Below are 23,162 nucleotides of genomic sequence, written 5' to 3' on the forward strand. Positions count from 1 at the left end.
ATAAACAGTTGCAGCTAATTAAAGATGGGAAATTGAAGTACAGAGACACTTTTATTAATTGTCCAAAGTTTGTAGCTGGTCTGAAAAAGCAGCCACTTCTGAGTTACTAATCATGTTTAAAATTAAATTTCAGAATTTTAAACCACAGAAACTGTTAGAATGCCACTTTAGGAGCTAAACTTTAGAATTGTAAACTTCAAGCAAATGTACTTCATTTAGAGACACTTTGACCAAAACAAGGGAGGTCAAGGGCTGCAGGTAACAACCAGGGAGGAAACCTCCCCTCTTAATCTCCTCCATTACAGTTGCTCAGAAATATTCACAGACATCCTCCTGAACAAAAAGCTACATTTTCAACACCCTGAGGATATTCAGATTAAGGTATTAAACATGTTTGAGCTTTGCTCTGAATTCCCATGATAAAGCTCCAGACACCTGACGTTTCTGCCTTTGGATTCACTCACTATAGATATACAATGAAGAGAAAAAAAAAATAGGAATTATATCAGGCAACAATACAGCCAACAAGTGAATTTTGATATTTGCATTATACAAGGTGACAGTTACATATTTGCTCTGTTTCCTGGCTGGGAACAGGCACAGAACCGAGGATGTGCCAGGAAGGGAAATAAATGAGTGCAAGGCTCCAGTGCAGCGCTGTGCCTTTGGAGGGAAGCGCTAACAATCCTGTTCAGCTGCTCAGAACAGCTCCTAAATCACAACCTCCTTGTGCCTCGACAGCCAAAGGCTCTGCCTGAGCTCCCAGTGGCACATTTGGGGCTCGGGGTGAGCCCTGCCAGGTGTTGGTGAGGGGTGAACCTGCTGTGCCCTCCTCTCACAGCCTGCACAGCAGAGCTGCCAGGCAGGAGGGGATTAAACCTGACAGCCACGTGTACAGCAGGAAACACAAACATCCCAGACAGCTCTGAGAATTCCTCTCCCCTGCAGCAAGGGCTGTGCAGCATCCCCAGCTGGCAGTGACTTCAGTGGGGATGGGGGTAATGGGTGTGTGTGGATTCAGTTCGTGGCAAATGGGACAACAAAATATAAAATACACTGGAATAAAATAGACTTGTGTCACAGACATGTTTTATGAAAAATCCTTTCCTTAGGATTTTTTTTCTCCTGAGAAGCTGAGAGGTCTCAAGAACAAAATGTAAACAATGATTATCTGCTGCTGTGGAATGCAACAGGTGCATCTGTGATTGGTCTCATGTGGTTGTTTCTAATTAATGGCCAATCACAGCCCAGCTGGCTCGGACTCTCTGTCTAAGTCACAGCCTTTGTTATCATCCCTTCCTATTTTATTCTTAGCTAGCCTTCTGATGAAATCCTTTCTTCTATTCTTTTAGTACAGTTTTAGTATAATATATATCATAAAATGATAAATCAAGCCTTCTGAAACATGGAGTCAGATCCTCGTCTCTTCCCTCATCCTCAGACCCCTGTGAACACGGTCACAGACTTGTGCTTTGCTACAACCATCTGCAAATCAGCATTCATTAAATTAATGTACAGTTATTATGTCATTCCCTCCTATACACACATGCACACACAAATTCAGTGTGTATGATATCTTTAAATGCATGGCATCTTCACTAAGAAAAATCCATATTCTAACCTCTGATGCTGCAGCTTTTCCAACAAGTTGTTTAGCGAGATTGTCTTCCTTGACCTAACACCCTCCTAAAGCTCAAGTTCAGCTGGCAGCAAAATCACTGTGCCTTCCCTCAACGCTTACACTTCTAGGAAAAAATGCTGACAAAACTTCCATGAGAACAGCAGGAGCATCTCACACACACACGTGGAACCCCCCACACTTCAGAAACACAAGGAAATTCCTTCATGACCAGGGACAGCTCTTTAATGTCCATGTGCCACTGCTTTATGAATGTGGATTCAAAAACCCACAGCCTTAACAGAGAAAATTCACAACCCATGTGGGCAAAAATATAACAGGGTGAGAAATAAACTCCAGCAGAAAAGAGTTTACATCCTCCACTTGGAACAGATTTCCCCCAGCTTCCACAGGCAGGCTTTAGGAATTCTAGACCTGTCACAAGCACTGCAGAAATGACCTGATCATAAGCCTCTCTCAAGGCCTCCGCTCGGCAGGGTTTTGTAAAAATCAAAATAAGAAAGAGTGCGTGAGTGTGACATTTAACTGCCACGGGATCGGGTTTGCTTCTGAAAGAAATAAAGCCATACTTTTTCAAGGAATGAAAACTTATCCTTTTTTTATTACTCTCAGAAAATAACAGTGAGACTCCCATATTAAACTGTAAAAGAATGTGACGTATGCAAGATGCCACTTCACTGCACATGGGAAGATAATAAATAATATTGCAATTTCAGAGTAATAAATGGGAGATGGTGGCTGAGACGACAGTGACACTGCTAAAAATAGTTCCAGAGAATCCTGAAACTCAGTAAATAGAAGTCTTTTCACCATACTGATCAAGGAGTGTAGGGGATAAACCAAAAATGTATTTTCTGGTGCTGGATTTCTCAGGAACTTGACTTCTTCCTCCTCCAGTGTTACTGACTCCTATTTATCTGACTCACTAGAACAAGAGCAAGATAAAAAAGGAGAAACATTTCTTTACTGTAAGGCAGCAACTTGAGTCTGAAAATCAATTTCGAGAAGAAATCTCTTGCTACCTGTGTGTATTGAAAGTTCTAGCAAATAAATTGTCCTGACTTTCCAGTTAATGAGTTATATTCTGAGAAAATGCTTCCCTGTGAGTTTGGGATCAAAAAAATCTTAGAAGTGTATTTGATTTATACTTCAATATATAGTTTTACTCAATAATATATTCCTTTCTAAAAACAAAAATAAAATTCCAATTTCACTCTAATTGAATGTGCTTGAGCTATTTCTCGGTCTTAAAATCAGAGATGGAATTGAAGTAACTGATTTGTAAGAAAGAAAATAAATTTAAGAATATTAGAATGGCATGTTTACAAGGGAAACACCAAGCATTCATCATTCCATTCAAGCCTTTCTGCTTAGTTTTTGTCCACTGTTTATATTCCCCTAATAGCAGTTTAGTCATGAATATATACTAAAAATTGTAGCAAATGGACAGGGATTTTTTTTTTCCTCCAAAAGGGGAAAAAAAAAAATCAAAGAAAACCATGAGACCAGAGAACACAACAAGCCAATATTTAAGCAGGAAGAACAGCAGCTTCAGAAGGTAAATATAATATCCATCTCCTGCTGCAGAGATCTAGATTAGTCTCACGTGGTAACGGGAGTCCTCCAATAAATTATAAACTGAGACAAACCCTCCCACAGCTCATGGGAAAAAAGCAGAGAGTCGTGAATGTTGGGAATAAAGGGAGTGATGGGGTGGGTGTCCTCAGCAAGGTTAATTCCAGAATAAATACCACAGCTCAGGAGTCATTTAGCAACGTGAGTGCCCTCTCACAAAGTGTGCTACTCCAGAAAAAGCAAATTAAACAAAGCTTGGTGAAGCCATTTCTCCCCAGTAATGGCTCCTACAGCCCAAGCCAAAGGGAAAATCCAACCTTTCCCAGGTCTGGGTGCACACACAGTACTTTCCTGAGCTTAATTCAATCACTGCCCTAAAACAGATGTTCCCAAACAGCAGCTCACACATTGTTTGTGGTACAATAAAGCTCTGCAGTAGGCACACACAGAAATTGGCCCTGAGGCCCCTTCTTCAGCCAAAACCATGAACAGCTTTGGGGCAGCTGGCACCATTGCAGGCAGGAAGGTGTCAGGGTGGGAAACCAGAGCTGAGAGCATCCCCGGAGCCCTCCCAGCTCCCACTGTGACCTTAAACACCCCATCAAACACCCAGCAGTGTGCCCAGAGAGCCCCTCCTGCCTGCACAGCAAGGACAGCATCTCAGGCTGGACCAGGGACAGGACAAACCCTCTGGGGATGAGAAGATGCTCTCAATAATCCAATGGGAAATTAAGCCTTAAAAAAACCATGATGTAAACAAGTGATTCCACCAAACCCAACCCAATAAAATATTTCATCCTGAAATGAAATATAACTTACGTCCATTACTTGGGAAAATGACCATTAGCATGGAATATAAAGCACAGCTCAAACAATTTAACTTAAACAGTCTTTGAACAACTTTCAACTTAGACACAACGACTTCGTCTATACCTTGATTTGTACACTTAATTGTTTTCTATTTCTTTATCTTAGAGGGTTTAGCATATTATTGGGATTCCTGCATATTGAGGTATTAAGCTAAGAACAATAATTCAATGTATTATGTTGATGAAGCAGCCAGCTAAATAAACAGTTGATTCTGAATTCAAAGATTTAGTTGGGCATGTTACTATTTTTAAAACATGCCTAGGATGTTCCACCAAATACTACATCTGTCATTATTCATCAGGTTCACAGATACTGAAAGAACACAAAACAAGTGCTCTCCAAGACAGGATTGAGTCAATTTGCTCACAGAAATCTGCAGGACTGCTCTCTACAATAAAACAGGTTTCAGTTGTTATGTGGATTCAAAATAGAGCACTAGCTTCAAATCCTAAGGTGACACTATAAAACTAAATTTTTTATGTGTTCTACCTACAGAGTCAAAGCTCTGCTTCCACACTCAATTAACTTTACTGGTAACATAAGAAGAGGCCTACTGTGGTTATATGTGGAAGCACCCATTGTGAAATGTAAAATTAAGTGAAACCTGTTTTGAAATCCAGCATTATGGCTCTTAACAAAACAGCAAACCAGAACTAAATTAGGGAAAGTGACTGTGACAGCTGAAGCCATGGAGCTTCCAAGAGGGCTCAGCATTATTAAAGATTTTCCTTATTATGCTCTTAGGCACAATCTGATTAGTTCCAACAGCTGCCCAGCAGGAAAAGCCAAGCCACCATTCCCAGGAACACTCAAATAAAGCACCTTTAGCTTCAGCGATGGCAGACCCAGGTAGCAAACAGCACTGCAGCACCAGCCCTGCTCTCCTGATGGACAGTGATGTCAGAATTTCAAATCAAATCATGGCAGAAGCTCCTGATCAGCATCATGCAAGCTACTAAAACCTGTCCTGATGGATAAACTTGTTCCACAAGAAATACACAAAGGAAAAAAAAGAAAAAAGGAGAAAAAAAAAAAGGGAAAAAAATAAGGGCGGAAAAAATCCACTGTGCATAAATGTTACTCAAGTCTTTGTTAGAGGCAATGAGTAACAAAAAAGGAATTTTCTTTGCTACTTTGCCTGTGAAACTCAGTCGCCTGAAGCATATGCTGTGCTGTGATAAATGTGCCATTGAACTTTAAAACAATATTCAAAATAGATTCTGGAAGACTTCACTCCTGTTTGCAGAACTCTTGTAGTATTGTCTGAATATTACAAGAGTGATGAGGAGACTGATATTTTTACCACTTCTTCCAGTGCCCTGGATGGTAAATTAGGATTTTAAGAGCCACAGACACAGCATTGACTGTGAAATGTTCCAAGCCTGGGACACAGATTTCCAGCCAGCTGGAGCCCTGAATCACACACTCCATCACCAAATAACTTTGAAGTTTTTATTAAAGGTAATCAATAAAAACCACACAGGTTTTAATTCTACAAAGGTAACTTCACTTCTGAAGGAGGCTTGACTGTTCTTCCAGTTCCTGAACATAGGAAAACTTAGGAGAAACCGTATTTCTAGTGTTACAAAGTTTTCTGCCACTGGGCAGCAGAATAAGTTCTGGTTGTACCTCTGGGCTTTACTTCCCACCTTAGCTCAAGCATATACAGATTTAAAATAGAAACCAAATAATTTTATTTCTGCTTAATGTAACACAATGGACAGGGATATTAGTGAATAATGTTTTTGTACAGTTTCTCAGCTCCTCCATGAGTTTACAAAACTGTATACTATTTAAAGTTAAATAATAAAGTTGAAGTCTTTTGTCACTGCATCCAAAATGCTGTTTTTATAGTATAAGGATGCCACCAGTGGACTGATGTAAAGAGAAATTAAAACAAGTGATCATTACAAAATGTAGCATCTAAAACTTTGACAATATTCTAAACACTCTGTCACAGACATGTTTTATGAAAAATCCTTTCCTTAGGATTTTTTCTCCTGAGAAGTTGAGAGGCCTCAGGAACAAAATGTAAACAATGGTTATCTGTTGCTGTGGAATGCAACAGGGGCATCTGTGATTGGTCTCATGTGGTTGTTTCTAATTAATGGCCAATCACAGTCTGGCTGTTTCAGACTCTTGGTCAGTCACAAGCCTTTGTGATCATTCTTTTTCTATTCTTAGCCAGCCTTCTGATGAAATCCTTTCTTCTATTCCTTTAGTATAGTTTTAGTATAATATATATCATAAAATAATAAATCAGCCTTCTGAAACATGGAGTCAATATCCTCATCTCTCCCCTCTTCCTGGGACCCCTGTGAACACCACCACAACACTCAAATTTTAAAATCCAGAATTTTTACAAAATACAATAAAGATACAAAATCCCACTGGAAAAACTGCACATATGGGAAAAAAAACCAAAACCATCAGATAAGAATATCAGAATCACCACTGCTGGGCAAGAAATCTGTGAGCCTCAAACTGGCAGAAGCTCAGGAACAGATTGGGAAAAGATTCTGGTGATTCCCAAGTGTCTGATAACAAATGACAGAGACAGATCCAAGATCAGAGGAAACTCGGTTTCATCCTGCCAGGCCAAACTCGGGCCAGCCCAGAAATCAGTGCCTGCCCCTCCTCTTCCTCTTGAGAGGAAGATGCAGACTTCGGGAACAGAGACATCAAAGACTGAGAAGACCAAAGCCCAGTTCAGATGATAAATTAAGGTGCCCAGCAAAGGTCATAACATCTTCACATAATGCACTTCCAAACCCAGACAATAAAAACCTCAGAAGCAGATATTAAAGCAGATATTAAAACACACACACACACACTAACAGGATTTTCTCTTTAGCTTTGCCAAAGGTCCACTCAGACACTGAACTCCACTGCCAAGCTGGCAGTTGAAGGTTTGAATTATTCAAATGACAGGTTTTTATGAGGGAGGGGCTGGACTACCTCAGGATTTAAAAATAAGCATTAATGTAGAATCTTACAAAGAAGCAGGCACGCTGGAGACTTCCAGGAACTCATTTGAGTTCTGATATTGTACAAGCACAGTAAGTATCTTGGATATTCAACATGGACAAACACGTCATTTATGTAAAACAATAAAAAGTGTGAAGCCATTTATGGTAAAACAATAAAAGGTGATAGGAAAGTTCTATCAGTATTTTAGGCTCTATTTTTAAGACTGACTTTCAAATTATGGTGTCCACAATAGTTCTTGGCTTTCCCAACAAATACCAATTCACAAAAAAGTCATGTGTAAGTGCCAGAGTGCTATTTCTGATGTTAGATGGGAAAGAGGATGAGGAACAAAATAGAAGTTACTCCTTTGTTTATACCTTTAAATCTGCTGCAGTAAATTATCTTCAAAAACACCTAATGGAAATGAGGATGGAAATTATATGGCTTGGCTTAGGATGAAAAGGAAAATGTATTCTTCCAGTGAAAAAGCCATATAATATCCCAGTCTGAAAAGCACAGAGGAATATCCTGACTCAAAAGAAAAAGAAGAGGAAAAAAAACCCCAGAAAACGTCAATTTGCTTGAAAAAGCAGAGGAAAAAAACTACAATTATTCGACTTTGGAACATCAGCAATAACCAAAGCAAGAACACATCACATTAATAGAGCCAGCAATTACAGCACAATGAGAGAAAAATGTATTTCAATACTGAGAGCTGATGACTCAGAACTCATTTCTTCTAGCAATGTTGCTTTTTGTTTCTCCAGAATTGTCTGAAACAGTCTTTGCTACATGTCCCAGCTTCAAAAGCTCCACAGGACTTAAGTGTTCAGACCAATTATGTTTCTGGGTTAGAGAATATAAATTATTTTGCAATACACCTTTCTTTCAGGAATAAAAATAACTGTACTAATGCAGTCAAGTGCCATGAACCGTAGCTGACACTTGATTTAAATATATTTTTGGTAGCTCTTTCTTCTTAAATGGAAGGAAAGTGTTCCATACAGTGTATTTGGGGAAAAACTAGCTAGGATATTTAAATCTTTATTACTAAAATCCAATATTAGAAAGCTTAAAGTAAATATAAAATCAAGACTATATTATTGTTATAAAAGCTACTTTAATATTTTAATTGTGTATTTCATGACAAATTAAATCAGGAAAAACTGAAAGTACTTCTCCTATTTTCAAAACACATCCTAAAAATTGGAAATTTTAAAATCTTCATCACCCCACCGTGGATGGGATGAAAAATGAGTCTTAGAAAAGTGAGTTGGACAAAACAAAAATCTTTTGCAATTAATATTCACCTTTTATTTTTCTTTTATTTACTCAACATTTTGAAAATAGCAGAACTTTTTGATCACCTCACAAGTACAAGTGAAAAAAGACAGCTATTCCTTAAAAACTTGGAATTTTAAATGATCTGAATAATATTAGGATCTGCTGAAAATCCAATTCAAGGTTTCTCATGACAAAATACAAGTAAGCCTTGCATTGATGCATCCATTACAATAAGCAAAGGAAACAGAAAAAAGCAATCCTTGCAAAGTTATTCTGAAAGAAGAATTACAGTGGATCCAAAGAACTTTTACAGTGCAAGCAGTAACCATTAGCTGATACTCTTGAAGAGCTTGTGATAATGTTTTTAATTTGATTGAAAAAATAATGGTCTTTAAAGGGTGGTGACAGCTTTTGCTGACTTTTAACTACAAAAATTACCAAAAAAAGTTTAAATGCTGTTGGATAAAAGATGATCAGTGTATCAAGCAGATGCACTAACATAATTTATAAAGAAATGGTCTGAAATTCAGACACCTGTTTCAGGTCAGTCTTTAAAGATAAAATAAGGGCCACAGACAGGCATCTCTATTCACAGATAAAGACACAAAGAATATGTAAAAATAATGCCCCAACACCATGGCAATACTGCAATGGCATTTGCAAAAGGCTCCTACCTCTTTCTTTAGTGATGTACAAAATTATGCCACCTTTAAAACATGGTAGATTTTCAGGAAAAATTTAGGGCACAGCATCATCTATCCTGAGTGCACCTTTATTCCCTTTTGTAACTTCACGTGGCACTGCATGCTGGCAGTTCCAATATCAGTCATCTATGCAAACCAGAGTACAATTTCATTTACAATTTCATTTACAAGGCCTGTTTTAGTGCTTTTACTGGGGTTATCAACAGAGAGCAGGATAGATCATGCAATTGGCAATTTCTTATACATTTTTTCCTTGATGGCTGTTGGGAAAATGTTCCTTTCTCTGTGCTGCCACACACATGGAATCTGTAAACAAATCCTGAGCCCTGTGTGCTCAGGAAGCATCCCCACATCCGAGCTAAAGCTGATGTGTGTGGACATCAGCTAAAGACGATGCTGAGCTGAGGCAGATGAGAGGAGCTCTGTGTTTGACAGACGGGTGCCTCGCAGCCCCAGCCTATCATCCTCTCCTCTCTGAAACATGCGAACTTATATATTATTGCTTGCAGCCCCAATATCAGTCATCTATGCAAACCAGAGTATAATTTCATTCAGAAGGGCTATTTTAGTGCTTTTACTAGGGTTATCAATCAAGAGCAGGATAGATCATGCAATTGGCAATTTTGTATAAATTAAAACAATTTTACCTTGATGGCTGTTGGGAAAATGTTCCTTTCTCTGTGCTGCCAAACACACAGACTTGTGCAAACAAATCCTGAGCCCTGTGTGCTCAGGAAGCATCCCCACATCCGAGCTAAAGCTGATGTGTGTGGACATCAGCTAAAGATGATGCTGAGCTGAGGCAGATGAAGAGGAGCTCTGTGTTTGACAGATGGGTGCCTCGCAGCCCCAGCCTATCATCCTCTCCCCTCTGAAACATGCTAACTTATATATTATTGTTCCCTGACAGCTCGTTTGAAAATCAGAGCCTGGCATGCAGAAAGAGACACCAACTTGTCCCTCACCCTAACTCACTGAACTTGCTGTGCCTGCAGCAAGACTTTCTCCTCCAGTCCTCCCTGAATCCCCAGAGGGACGTCAGGATAACGGGAGCTGACAGTTTTACAGCAACAGTGCCATAAACCACCCTAAAGGAGCCTTGTATCAAGCAACAAGAGGCAATTACCTTGACTCCTGACTCACCACCACCAGTCAGGAGCAGGGTTTTATCTCCTCACTGACACCAAGTCACAGCTGCAGCAATGCAAATCAGTTTTCCCTTTTAAAGCTCAGACTTTTTCAAAATAATCTGCACAGATGACCACTTGTCTGTCCAGATCTCTCTAGACAAGTTACCACTGAGTAGTGTTTTTATTTTAGCACAAAATCTTCTCTGAAGAATCATATACTTTGGTATTTTGGATTGCAAGAAAAATGAGCAAATGGGGAGGAGAATTTGGAAGAAGATAGATGTTCAGCTACAGCATAAAATAATGAAAATAGACTTACTTTGCAAAGGTGATGTAAAAGCTTCAGATGATAATTAAGAACATTTCAGGTGAAAAGCATGCAGGGGGAACCATCCACATGAAAAAAAAAACAACTGAAGATGTGTTAACTTTAACCAAAACACTGAACTTCTATCAGCAATGAAAAAGGAAAGGTGTTTTGGGTCTGACCTATTCCCCCACTGTGGATTTAGGACAAAAGTACTTGGCAGCACTCAAAAGCAAAGACAGCCTGTCTGTCCTAAAGAAAGCCTCTCTTTTAAAGGGCAGCTAAAAATTACCTTAGAAAGACAACATGTCCAGCTCTCCCTATTTATTAAATTACCAGCCCTAGAGAGTGACCTTAGAGCTTGACTGGAGCTCAACTCCAAAGCAAAAAAACTGCCTAAACCTATTTTTGAGTTCCCTAAATCCATAAACTTCCCTTTCTATGCTGGCACACAAAATGAGAAAGAAGAAAGAGTACTGACCCCCAGATATCTGCCGTTTAATCCCCCTGAGAGCTCCCAGTGAGGGTGGGATCAGCCTGGGCTGTAAATTGTGCCGAGGAGCCCAGGGAGCCACAGGCTGGGAAGGGACCTCTGCACATGTCCTGCTCCAACCCCTCTGCCAAAGCAGCTGCACAGCATCACACCCAGGTGGGGTTTGACTTTTTCCAGGGGATTGTGAAGTAAAAAAACCCCAAACCATCCCCTCTCCAGCAGAAACTCAAAATTTTAGTCTAAGCTACTTGACAGCGAGAAGGAAAAGAAACCCATAATAATTAAAAATAAACAACCCTTAAATGCCTTTTTAACATGCATGTTATTTTTACCTTGTCTGTAAGCACTGCCAGATCCAGGATCTGGTTTTACATAATTTCTCAGTTTTAGGCACCTAAGTGCTATTGCTACCTGTACCATCAATATGAGTGTAATTTTACTTTCGTGGCAATTAGTCTTGAAATATCACTGAACAACTAATGTTTCCTAAATGAGAAGAGAATATATTGTTCTTGTCTATAAGGAAGTCAAGAAATTTCCTATCTGAATCATGGATTTTCCTGAGTATATATCAGTCTGTAAAACAAAAATTCTTGAATAACCATCATCCTATCAGCCATATTTCCCTCACAAAATTGCTAGAAAGGGTTGGCAATAAAAAAAGAAATCAGGAAGTGCTAGAATATTTTGTTCTTAGAGTGTTGCAACAAATTCAGAAATACTTTTTGATTTGTAAAAAAAAAAGTAAGAAAAATTAAGCTGAAATTCCTTATTTGTATTAGTGTTTAACTACAATATTCAGTAAGACCTGGCAATGTTAATAAATATCTGTTTACAAGCAGAAACAAAGCTCTGTGTTGGCAGATCTTTCACAGACTGCAGATGTTGGCAATAAGCACCCCAGGCTTCCTGTGACCCACTGAAGGGCCAATAAAGCACTGCCCTGCCCTGTCCTGCTGCTGGAGCCTCACAGAGAATCACCCACGTCAGTTTAATCCGCATCCATTCCAGTGGGACAAGCATGGGACATGGCTTGAGATACCCTCAGAGGGAGGTGGCTGCTTTAGCTCCCTCTGTGGGGAATGAGAGCACAGAAAAGGACAGGAATGAGAGGTCCAAGCAGCTCCTGTTTGGGACACCGAGGTTGATCTGGTGAGCTAAGAAAATCAAAGTTTGTGTCACTGTGCAGTGACTTTGCAGGGACATTAACCACTCTGTCTTGTTTTTTTCTCTGTGCACTGAACCCCACAGGTGCAGCACTAAAAACAAACAGAGCATTACAGACCAAACAGACAGCATTAAAAACAACAAAGATTGTTGGCCTCATCCACTGTTACACTTTTGATTTTCACATTTGTATCCCTGCTTACCACAGGATTATCAACAAAGATTTCATTAACATGACTTTCTGATACACACTTAACTACAAATCCAGTCTCAGTCTATAATTCTAAGTACCCTCCTAGATTTATTTCTACATAAAACACATCTTCCACTCTTGATCTTGACAGTGATATGAGTTACTTGATCCAGGACTGCTGCGAGGCTCAGAAATAACCAGCTGCAAACATGAAATATGACGCTTGAAGTGTGATGAAGAACTGTGATTTCCATCTTCCATGGGTCATGGAATTGACAAACTGTATCAGAAAAAGGGGATATCTTCTATTGAGAGGCATCACAAAGATGATCTAGAGCAGCCAGATGAAACCCTCCCATCAGAGGCAAGGCTGGCGTGGTGTGAGACTGAGCAGGAATCTATTTTGTCAGACTACAGAGGTATGAACTGACAGCTACAAAGAGATTATCATATTATCCTAGAAGGGATGCACCAGCTGCTTCTGATAGGTAAATACAGCAAAAGGTAAGAGCAACGGAACAGCAACGCCAATCTAATTTCCCCCAAACTGCAGAGGATTAAAGGAAGAAAATATTAGCACTCAGGATCAGCTCACAGAAGAAAACACTCAGTTCCTGCTGCAACTTCTAATGTACATGGTATACCTAGCTGACAAGAAATGCTAAGCAATCAATTAACAAAAATATTATTTAAAACATGCCCTTGTGTGAGTCCTTTTCTATTCAAAACCTGTTCTGAACCAGCTTGCCTTTTTAACATTTAAGAGAACAAAGAAATGCTCCCCACTAAAATCTCTGCAGTCAAAGCAGAGGCCTGTGACACCTACAAATATGAAGTGTATTAATCAGGTAATACTAAATACCAGCTTGCCTTGAGCTCAGAGGCAAGTGCGCTGGAACAGTGTAATCAACAGCAGCAAGCAGGTATTTATGGCACCGTGGGGCCCTGCCTGGCACAACGCACATTTTATGTCAGTCTGTAAACAGTGGCACTGCCCTGAAGGGGTGAACAAAGCCCTGGAGGCTGGGCTGCCCCCTGGGCTCAAGCAGAACATTAGGATTTGTAGCTTCATCCCCAATCAGAAATCACTGTTTATTAAGGTTTCAATGCACAATTTGCTCTTGCATCCCACTGTTTTCACAAACTACTTCTATTTATGAATGCCCAGCTCTTTTTTCCTATCATTTCCCATTTATACTTAGTTATCTCAGCTGAGACAAAAACGGTTGGGTTTCCACCTGGCCATTTATTTCTTGTCTTAGCTGCACCTCCCAGCTCCCACCATCAGTTTACACCATCCTCTTCCCCAATCCAGTTATTTCTCATTCTAAATGAATTTTCTTCTATTGTTAAATAATATCTAAGCTCTCCCTCCTCCCCTGGTTCACAGCAAACACTGTTTATCATGTGAAACCTTAATGTCACTCCCTCTATGGTCACCTTGGGGCATCTCAGCAGAGAAACACAATCCTTTATAATGCCATGCACAGCAGCTTTGGGAACAGCAAGAAGCTCTGCGTGACTGTCTCTTCTTTTCTATTAACAGTAAAACCGGCGCCTTTTCAGAGTTCATGTGTTTCAAACAGGGCTGAGAAAATCAGAGCCACAGACAGTTCTGAGGATGAGGTGCCACGAATCAGTTACACATAAGGAAGTTATTTTCTATTCAGGTACACCTTGATAAAATGCAGGCAGGCAAAAAAAAAATAAGCGTTAATCAGTGTGGTAATTAAAGCTCAGTCTTGTTTTAAGTAAATCAAATCCTGCTTTACAAAGCTTCCACTGAATCCAAAACACGAGAATATATTTCTTTACAAAGTTTTGTTTTCTGCTGTTTTAAGGGGTTTTAATGAGAGGAAGAATATTAAAAAAAAAGATAAAAGAAAGTATGCCATCTAGTTTAAAGACTTTATCATTTTTTTCTAGTTTGCAAAAGAAACCAAAATGCAAAAATTACATTCAGCCTCTTCCACACCCCGTGAGAGGGGCAGTAAGGTAAGTGTAACAAAGTGAGGAAATGCTGTAACACATGAATTTTACCTTCCCAAGGAGCTACAGAGGTGCTGAAAACGTGTTAAACACCTATAAACGGGTCAGCTCAGTTCCTAGGGAGAAGTTCCCTCTTTTACAGAATTTGTTATGGACAAAGTCTCTATTTTCCTGTTTTCGGGCAAAATAGGCCTGGCTTCACACAGGCAATAAGAAAATCTTGGCTGAATTTGTTTCAAAAGCCAACTACAACTGCAAATCTTTCTCTTCATTTCACATTTTGCCCATTTTTGATTCCTTGGTGTCCAAGATACAGAGCAACACATTTCACTCTGCGGCTGCACCTACACTAAAGCATCAAATTTTCTTTTTCTATGGAATGATTTCCACATCCTGTCAGCCCCCACTCCTCTGCCACCTCCAAGCTGCCCTGCCCACCCACGGCATACCAGGTGCTTCCAAAAATTCCTTCCCAAAATTCCAGCCCTGCTAGACCATTCTGCTCAGAGGATGCTCCTACTCAGCAGCTCCCTGTGATGCAGTTCCCCCTGTTTGCTGCTCATAAAGGGAAGGAAAAGGTCAACACTCTCAAAAGATCTCAGCATCTTCAGAGCCCACCCCAGGCACCAGAGCAGGACGATGCACACAGAGCGTGTTTGGGGAGGAAAGGCAGCGAAAGCAGCACCACCCTTGTGTGCCTGTCCTGTCACCTCCTCCTGCTGTTCCAGCACTGCCCACTCCTCCTTTCCTTCTCCATCTTCCCCAGCCTTCCCCAGTGATGCATCAGTGAATGTCACAAAACCCAGCATGGTCTGGGTTGGAAGGGACCTTTAAAATCACCTGGTTCCACCTCCTGCCATGGCAGGGACTCCTTCCACTGTCCCAGGCTGCTCCAAACCCCCCCCAGCCTGGCCTGGGACACTGCCAGGGATTCAGGAGCTTCTCTGGGCACCTGTGCCAGGGCCTCCCCTCCCTCACAGGGAAGCATTTCTTCCCAATATCCAATTTCAACCAACTTTCTATCAGATCAAAGCCTTTCCCCCCATTCTATCTCTCCAGACCTTGTCCAAAGTCCCTTTTGCAGCCCCTCCAGGTACTGAAAAGCCTCAATAAAGTCCCTCTGCAGCCTTCTGTTCTCCAGGCTGAATAATCCAAATTCTTTCAACCTTTCCTCATAGGAAAGGTGTTTAATCCCTCTAATTATCTTCCTGGACCTTCCCTGCAGTCGTAGGAAATACTGGCTGTATTATATATTTCCTGCCTGCTGACCAGAATCCTTTATTTCTATTGGTTGGGTTTGTTGATTTTTCTTTTTCTTTTTGTTTTTGGTTTTTTAATCTATTTTGTGATTACTTTTGATATTAACATTCTGAAAATTACTGGTAGAATAACATCTGGAAATACTATCCCAAATGGTGTCTGGCTGTCAGAAACTTGTTTTTGGTTTTTTCAGATCATTTCCAAGGTATGTGAAATTGCTGGCTCATTTAAAGGCAGCAGATCCATAACTCCAAAAATACCTGACCAACAGGCATTCAAGGGAAAAACCCAATTAATTCTTTCAGAAGATCTGCCAACAGGGCTGTGATTTCAAAAATTATTTTGTTTACAGCACATGCAGCACAAGATTTCAGAACTTTCAGTCCATACCAGTGTGTGCTCAACCTCACCACCTTCTCTCCCATCATGTGGCAAAAACAGTTTTTGCAGAGACACTTGAATAAACATGTAACTCCTCCTTTTTTATTCATTTTTCCCTAATTAAAAATTAGATAATTTGATATTTAAGTTATTTAAGATTATTAAGATATCTAATATTTAAAAATATTAAGATATATTTAATAATATTAAAATACATGTAGGAATATTAAGATATTTGCACAGTTTTTGATGGAAAACCTCTCAGGCAGACCCTCCCACCTTGCCCAGAGCTGCAGGTTGGATTTCAGACGAGCTCCCACTCCTGTGACACAAATGTGTTCCCACTCTGCTGATCTGCTACGTTCTCTCTCTGAATGCACAGGCCAAAAACAAGCCCACAAAACAAGACTGTTATTGTGATGATCTCAACTGTTGCTCATCAGGCCCAGGGACTCCTGATTTTGCCATTTTCTGCAGTTTTCCTGCAATAACAGCACTTTTGGGTAACTCACATTTCTCTGTTCAGACTGGTATTATTTTGCCCCATTTTGTGTGTAATCCTGCCTTTTTCATTATTTTCTACCCCTACTGTTATTTATTTAATATGCTGTTATTCATTCCCCAAAATCTCATTGAATATGCCTCATAAAGAACACTCTGCCCTACTGGATGCTTCTGCTTAGCTAACTAAAAAACCCCAAAGAAAACCCAGATATGTAGATATACCTGCGCTCCTATAACCCAGGAAAAGTTTTAAAGAGCTTACCGCAAAAACTTCAAACATTACAGTAAGTTCTTGGAATGTTTTAAGTTCTTTGGCTGCACTGAGAGCAGACAGACATGTGTAGGTTTTTGTGGTTTTTTTTTTATAATAATTTATTTATTTTCTGGATAGCTAGCCAGAAATGCCCAGTGAGATGCACTTCCCTGAAAGGGATTTTTATGTCTTTGTCACTCCTTAGCACCCACACTGCCACAATTACTTCAGGTTCCAAGCAATTTAAAAGAACGAAAAAAAGGCAGAGCTTTATTTTTATTAAATTGCTAGTAAGCACTGCTATCAGTGAATATCAGCTATGCAGTCAGTCAAGCAATAGATTGGATAATGTAATCTATGTTCTTCTGGCAGCAAGGAGGGTCAGATTGGTTGCTGAGCAGCCAAACCACAAAATAGTTCCCTATTCCAAAGCAAAGGAAGTGAGGGCAATTTCAGCTTCCGCCCAAGATTTCAGGGTAAATTTCTTTCCTGTTCTTAAGTTTGTTTCAGTAAACTCAAATGAAAGTGATCATTTATTTAGCAATCACACACTCCTGTTTGTATAAACATCACATGTTTATGTTATTCTTGTGTCCCCTAGTCCCCTGTTAGTTGCTAGAAAGAATAAAAGAAGCAAGAATGTGAAATGTCTGCTCTTACAAGGTCACTGGCACTGCTCTTCTTGCCCTCCTGCACATTTGGGGCTGCTCCTGCCCAGACATTACAAAGCTGCTCTGACAAAGAGACTCCTCCCCTCTGGAACAGCTCATCAACACACAGGTGAGCATCACATCAGCTCTGGGCCAAGTTCTACTGCTCAAGCCCACCAGTTGTGCAAGAGAGGCACAAAAAAAGAACGTCTCCATAAAAAATGGGAGGCATAAATCCAGCACAAAACCCTTCTGCACTTGGCACTGTCATGTCAGTGGCAATCGGGACATGTTTTCAGTAGTCCAGGAAGACTGTCAGCCAAAGTGTACAAACACTCTGAGTGCCGCTGCAGAGCTCATGGTTGTCTCCTCACACTGTAACACATGCACATAAACAGCTTCCCACAGAGTGAGGATGAGATGCACCAGAACAAACTCAGGATTCACACTCTGACACGGACCTGCACCGAAGCACAACTGCAGCTCACAGCTTTGGGCTCCTGTCACTGCGTGCAGCACACAGCTTTGGGGCTCTCGCGGGCTGGTGAGGACTGGCAACACTCGTGGGAGGACAGTAACACACACAGCAACAGGGAAGGATGAAAGAAACCCACCTTGAGCAGCTCATAGTGCTGGATCCCGTTCACCCCGATGTCCGGGTCGATGGCAGACGGGACGGAGTAGCGGGAATTAATGGCCGTGTTCTCCGGGATGGAGATGTTGATGACTGTCGAGGGGAAAAGGGGGGCGTTGTCATTTATATCCTCGATCAGGAACCTGATCTTGACCAGCCTGAACACCTCATCAGGCAGCACGGCCACCTCCACCTCGTAGAAGCAGCGGTTCTCGCTGAAGATGCCGGCGCACAGCTTCTCGCGGTCGATGCGGTTGGCGGCCGTGAAGATCTCGCCTGTGTTCTCCTCCACCCTCACCAGGGGCACGTCCCCGGTCTTGTACACCAGCTTGAACTGCAGCGGGGAGGACAGGGGCACGTCGGGGTCCAGCGTTAGGTTGAGATCCTTGAGCAGGTTGCCAATGAGGACATTTTCGGGCAGCTCTTCCCGCACGGTGTAATTCTTCTCCTGCGCGCCAGATTGGAACACGATGCAGGCCAACAGGACTGCCAGGAGGTACGTTCCAGACAGCAAGTCCATCTCCAGAATGACTAATGAGGATCCGTGGAGAACGCCAGGTGGAGCTGGGAAAAGGGAAAGGAAAATCCTTTAAAAGTCACAAAATATTGTTGCTCTAGGACACACAATATAACAACATAGACACTGGACTTCCTGAGGTAAAATAAAGGGTATTTAATTCTGGCTGTAACATTTATAGATTTCTAAAAGTGACAGTGGATTGGAGGATGACAGTGCTACCTCTCCAATGACACTGGACAAACCAACAGTTTATCAATTCTCTCTTTTTCTATAAAAGAAAGCAAAACAATAAGTTATTTACATAACGTGCGTGAGAAAGTTTGTTACAAGAATGTCAACATCAGAAAGCTTAGAAAATCTTGAAAAAACTGGGCAACAGAATATTGTGTTCCTAAAGCTATAAGAGCTAAAGGAGCTCCTTTCTTACTACAACAATGTGAACTGTTTGAAAGCCTCATTAGTAAAGTCACATTTGACTCCATCCTTCCTAAATATGTATAAAAATTCTTGCAAAACTTTTTACTTGAAACTCTTAACTAAATAGTGAGGTAAGAATTTTAGGGCTGGATCATATCAAATGAAGAAATAAGTACAGGAATCCCCTATTTCCAGCATGAGATTTTCCTTTGCTCCTAAGGAAAATGTCTTCCTTTGACCTCCCTGCCACATTGTCCTCATTTTTTTTTCTGTTTCCTAAGAAAAAAGTAGGCAAGAAATTTGCAAGCAACCATCTGCTGAGAGCCAGATCTTTTTATACCTCTTGCTTAGATATGGGAATAGAAGAACACTTGTCTTAATTCTCCCCCCCAAGTTTTGCACTGACAAAATTATGTAATGTTTGTTAACAACAACAAAGAAATCTGGATATTTTTAATTCAGGAACTTCAACTGGCAAGAAAAAGTTATTATCTAAATGGAGTCTGGTGAACTTCAGCCAACAATGTGTGGAAATCTGTCTAGTAAATTGCAAAAAAAATTCATATAATTTTAAATTTGGTGATGCCTGTTCATAGTACTCTGGAACACCAATACCTTGAAAGGGAGATACAAACTTGTGGGAAAAATCTGTACTTTCCAAGCTGGTTTCTGAATTACAATATATTCTTGCCTTGAGGTTGTTAACAACCTTGAGAAAGATGGAAGTGGAATAAGAGGACTTACAGGTACACACAGATATCTGTGTAGCTGCATTCAGCCTTCAGCCAAGAATTTTTAAGAGATAAATCACTCTCCTGAACTCCATGTATAGAATACTTGCCTAATCTTTACATAACTCTGCCACTCCAGAATTTAGGATCTGCTAGGATAGCATTTCTCTAAGGTAAATGTTCAAGAGTTCCATGTAAAGTGATTTTTCTCGTAAATGAAATCTTAGGTTAGCATCTGTTTCAAATATACCTGTGCCAACACATCTACACTCTTTTTACTGTGCAGGTAAAAGTGTAATTCTGTTCCCTGTCTCTTCTCATTTTATTCTCCCTGTCATAGCACAGATTGATTTACCTCTGCAGATCAAGTTGCAGTGGTTGAAGAAATTCCTGGTGCCAGTAATTGCCTCCACCTGTTAGTCGCTGCCTTTCAGCAGTGCCACTTGCAGGGGAATTTAGACTAAAGCCTTGATTTTGCAGTGAGACAGGTTAGGAACAATTAATATTGCAATTCCTTTTAAGCACAGCGTTGGAAGGCAGTGACAGATACAGAACATTCCAACTCCACCTGCAAGGTGCATCCCCACTTCAGCACCATTAATCGGACAGCATTTCCTGGCTTCGGGATTACACAAAAGCAGAAAATACCATTTTTGAGATTAGACATGAAATAAAAATGCTCCAAGTCCCCCCTTAGGGAAAAAGGCTTTGCTCCCTGAGTAAATCAATGCAGCTGGAGGGGATTGCTGAGAAGGGGATGGCATTTCAGGAATTCCCTGATTTACCGCTGGACTTCAGGGGTTCACAACACCCAAAGCAGCACCAGCCAGGTGCCCAGAGTGAAGCAATGGACCAACAGCTTTTTATAAACCATTAAAAGTTCACATTCTAAATATGCAAAAATAAGGAAGTCTCCAGCAGCTCCTGGTCATCATTATGGCAACACCAGTGTGAGCACAGTGAGTCAGTGATAGTCTACAAGTGGATTAGTTTGGCTGCTATAATTTGATTTAATAACTTTGATTTATTAACTGATTATTATTTGATTTATTAACTTATTATAAAACAAAAATATATAATGTAGAATATTATTATATAATATAAATATATTATGAAAATACATTATATATATAATAAAAAACATAACTATAAATATAACTTATTATTTGATTTATTAACTGCATCTCTTTCAATGCAGCTCCAGCAATTGTCATCCCACTGAAGCAATTGCCCACATACGTTTGACCTGCAGAGAGCTCTTCTTCAGGAAAGCACATCTTTGTATCCATTATTGCTAAAATAAATATATTTACATTGTTTCCTATGGAAAACACAAATAAAAATGTATGGGTTACAGTAAAAAGTTGATATTTAAATGCTAATCTAAAAAAAAAAAATAGAGTGGTTGCATGTTTTGCACATACTAGAAGGAACTATTTTACCACGTCTCCCTCTCTATTACAGATTAAAATGAAAAATAACACAACAGGGTTATAAAACCCTTCAAATCCTGATGTTTATAGAATAATATTTTTAATTTACATTTCTGAGGGGAGGAAATGAAAAAAAGAACGCAACACCAACCATAAATATAAACCAAATTCTAGCCCCTATCCCAAATTCTTCTATGGCAATACTGATGCAAGTATTACTTATAAATAATAATGATATTAAAATATTGTATAAACAGGTATATAAATCTTCCAAATAAATACATTAAGGATTTTTTTTCACAGCAATATGAGAATGTAAATGCAACAATCTAAAGAGTTCATCAACAATATTCCTGAATCAATTCTGAAAGTTGAGATCATGCCAAGAGATACTTCATATTCAAACTAAATTATAAGCCTTTAACCCCAGTTTTATCTGCAGTGGAGTTTCCAGGGTTCATAAAATGACAACAGCAGGACTCAGAGTTTTGTGAGGAAAACTGCAGGGTGCAACTTGGCATTCCATTCTTATGCATACTTCTACTCACTTTAAACCAAGTTTGAACCACTCTATTGAAATTCTTCTTGTGCCATAGTAAAGAAAATACTTCAAAGCATGAAAAAACAGCACAAGACACTTATAAACCACGATAGATAAACGCTAACATGAATTTTGTGGCGACTTTTGCTGTCACAGATTTTCCTGAGTGACTGAAGGGTTCAACCATGTAACAGACAGTGCTAGTTTAGCAGGAAAAAACAACCAGCAACGGTTTTCAGTGCTTGAACTTCTGTACAATGAACCTTTTTTTTTTTTTTCTTTCAAAATAATGCTAGTAACAGTTTTGAAACTCTATTCCAGAGCTGTAGGCCTTCAAGGAGAAAAAAATCCCAACGTGACACAAGTTTGCTGCTTGGATATGGAACAGAGTATCTTCAGTTGTAAGGAAAGTGCTGTTCTTCCAGAATCCTATTTATAAAGCCATAGCTGTACATTGCCTGTCATTTGTGCCACAGCTCTGATAGGGATGCTATGGCAACAGCAATGCACAGAAGAGAGCAAGAGGCACTTCCCAGGCATTTCTGGAATCAGAGTGTTCCAGCCTGGAGCACTGAGGAAACACAGAAGGCTGAGCAAAGCAGCTCCAGTTTAAAGACCTTTCACAGGTTCCAGCACTCACTCACATCTTTAAGGAGGTTAGGGAAAAAAAAAAATTAAGAACAAATCAAATTGTTTAACAGAAGGTAACATGGAGCTTGCCAAGCCATTTTCCCAGCTTTCAAGAGAATGCATTGCTGTCTGTGCTGCTGACTTCCCAACTAGGAAGGCAAATGGCCCAGATGGACAAGATGGAGGGGAGGAGGGGAAAAACAAGTTTAAACTTGCTTTTCTTCATCTGGCTGTCTATGCACTCAAATACACCTGCTTTTTTTGTCCAATACACCAAATATTAATGGTGTCAGTTAAATATTAGCACTGTTCATTATCCTCTTCACTTAGCAGCTGTCAAATCATACCTTGAAAAGTAGAGAGAATATAAAATCTGTAACCACCTAACGGAGCAGGATGTGAAGGTAGAATCTAAATCTGTTCTTTATACACAAGGCTCCATCTGGTCCCACCTGAGCCTTTACCTTATTACAGAACTTGTTATTCCTTCCTTAAGAGGATCTCAGAAAAGTTGTAAAGGGAGTAGAAGAGTTCAGGTGTCCACATCAGAAACACAACACCATTTCTTGATACTTGGATTCAGATTTGAATTAGAGTAGAACATACATGCTGTGGTGATGTTCTGTAACTGCCATCTCAAGCTCAAAAAAAAGGTATCATATTTTTAAAAATTAGGAATTTTGAAGTCCAAAGCTACATCAATATCCAATTATTAAAATCATAGTAGAGAAGAAATCCTAAAAATATCACTCCCATTCTTATCTTTATATTCCTGAACCTATTTTAATTACTTGGACAAATTTAGCTAGCACACCACACTTTTTCAATATCATATCCTTTTCATTTGCTGCTAATCCACCGTGGGCTCCTTAAACAGGAGCATTTAA

At 40.0% G+C, this 23,162-nt stretch overlaps 1 protein-coding gene across 3 annotated transcripts in view; it reads right to left on the reverse strand.

Annotated features, from left to right (window-relative positions):
* Positions 1 to 23,162, reverse strand: part of PCDH11X (protocadherin 11 X-linked) — a 424,395-nt gene that overhangs the window by 361,494 nt on the left and 39,739 nt on the right. For all 3 annotated transcript variants that reach the window (XM_031058828.1, XM_014307944.2, XM_031058829.1), the window contains exon 2: positions 17,984 to 18,567. In XM_031058828.1, the coding sequence (XP_030914688.1) occupies positions 17,984 to 18,523 (540 nt within the window). In that variant the 5' untranslated portion in view covers positions 18,524 to 18,567. The remainder of the gene's footprint in view (positions 1 to 17,983; positions 18,568 to 23,162) is intronic.

Source organism: Geospiza fortis, unplaced genomic scaffold (genome assembly GCF_000277835.1).
Source record: "Geospiza fortis unplaced genomic scaffold, GeoFor_1.0 scaffold29, whole genome shotgun sequence".
NCBI lineage: Eukaryota > Metazoa > Chordata > Aves > Passeriformes > Thraupidae > Geospiza > Geospiza fortis.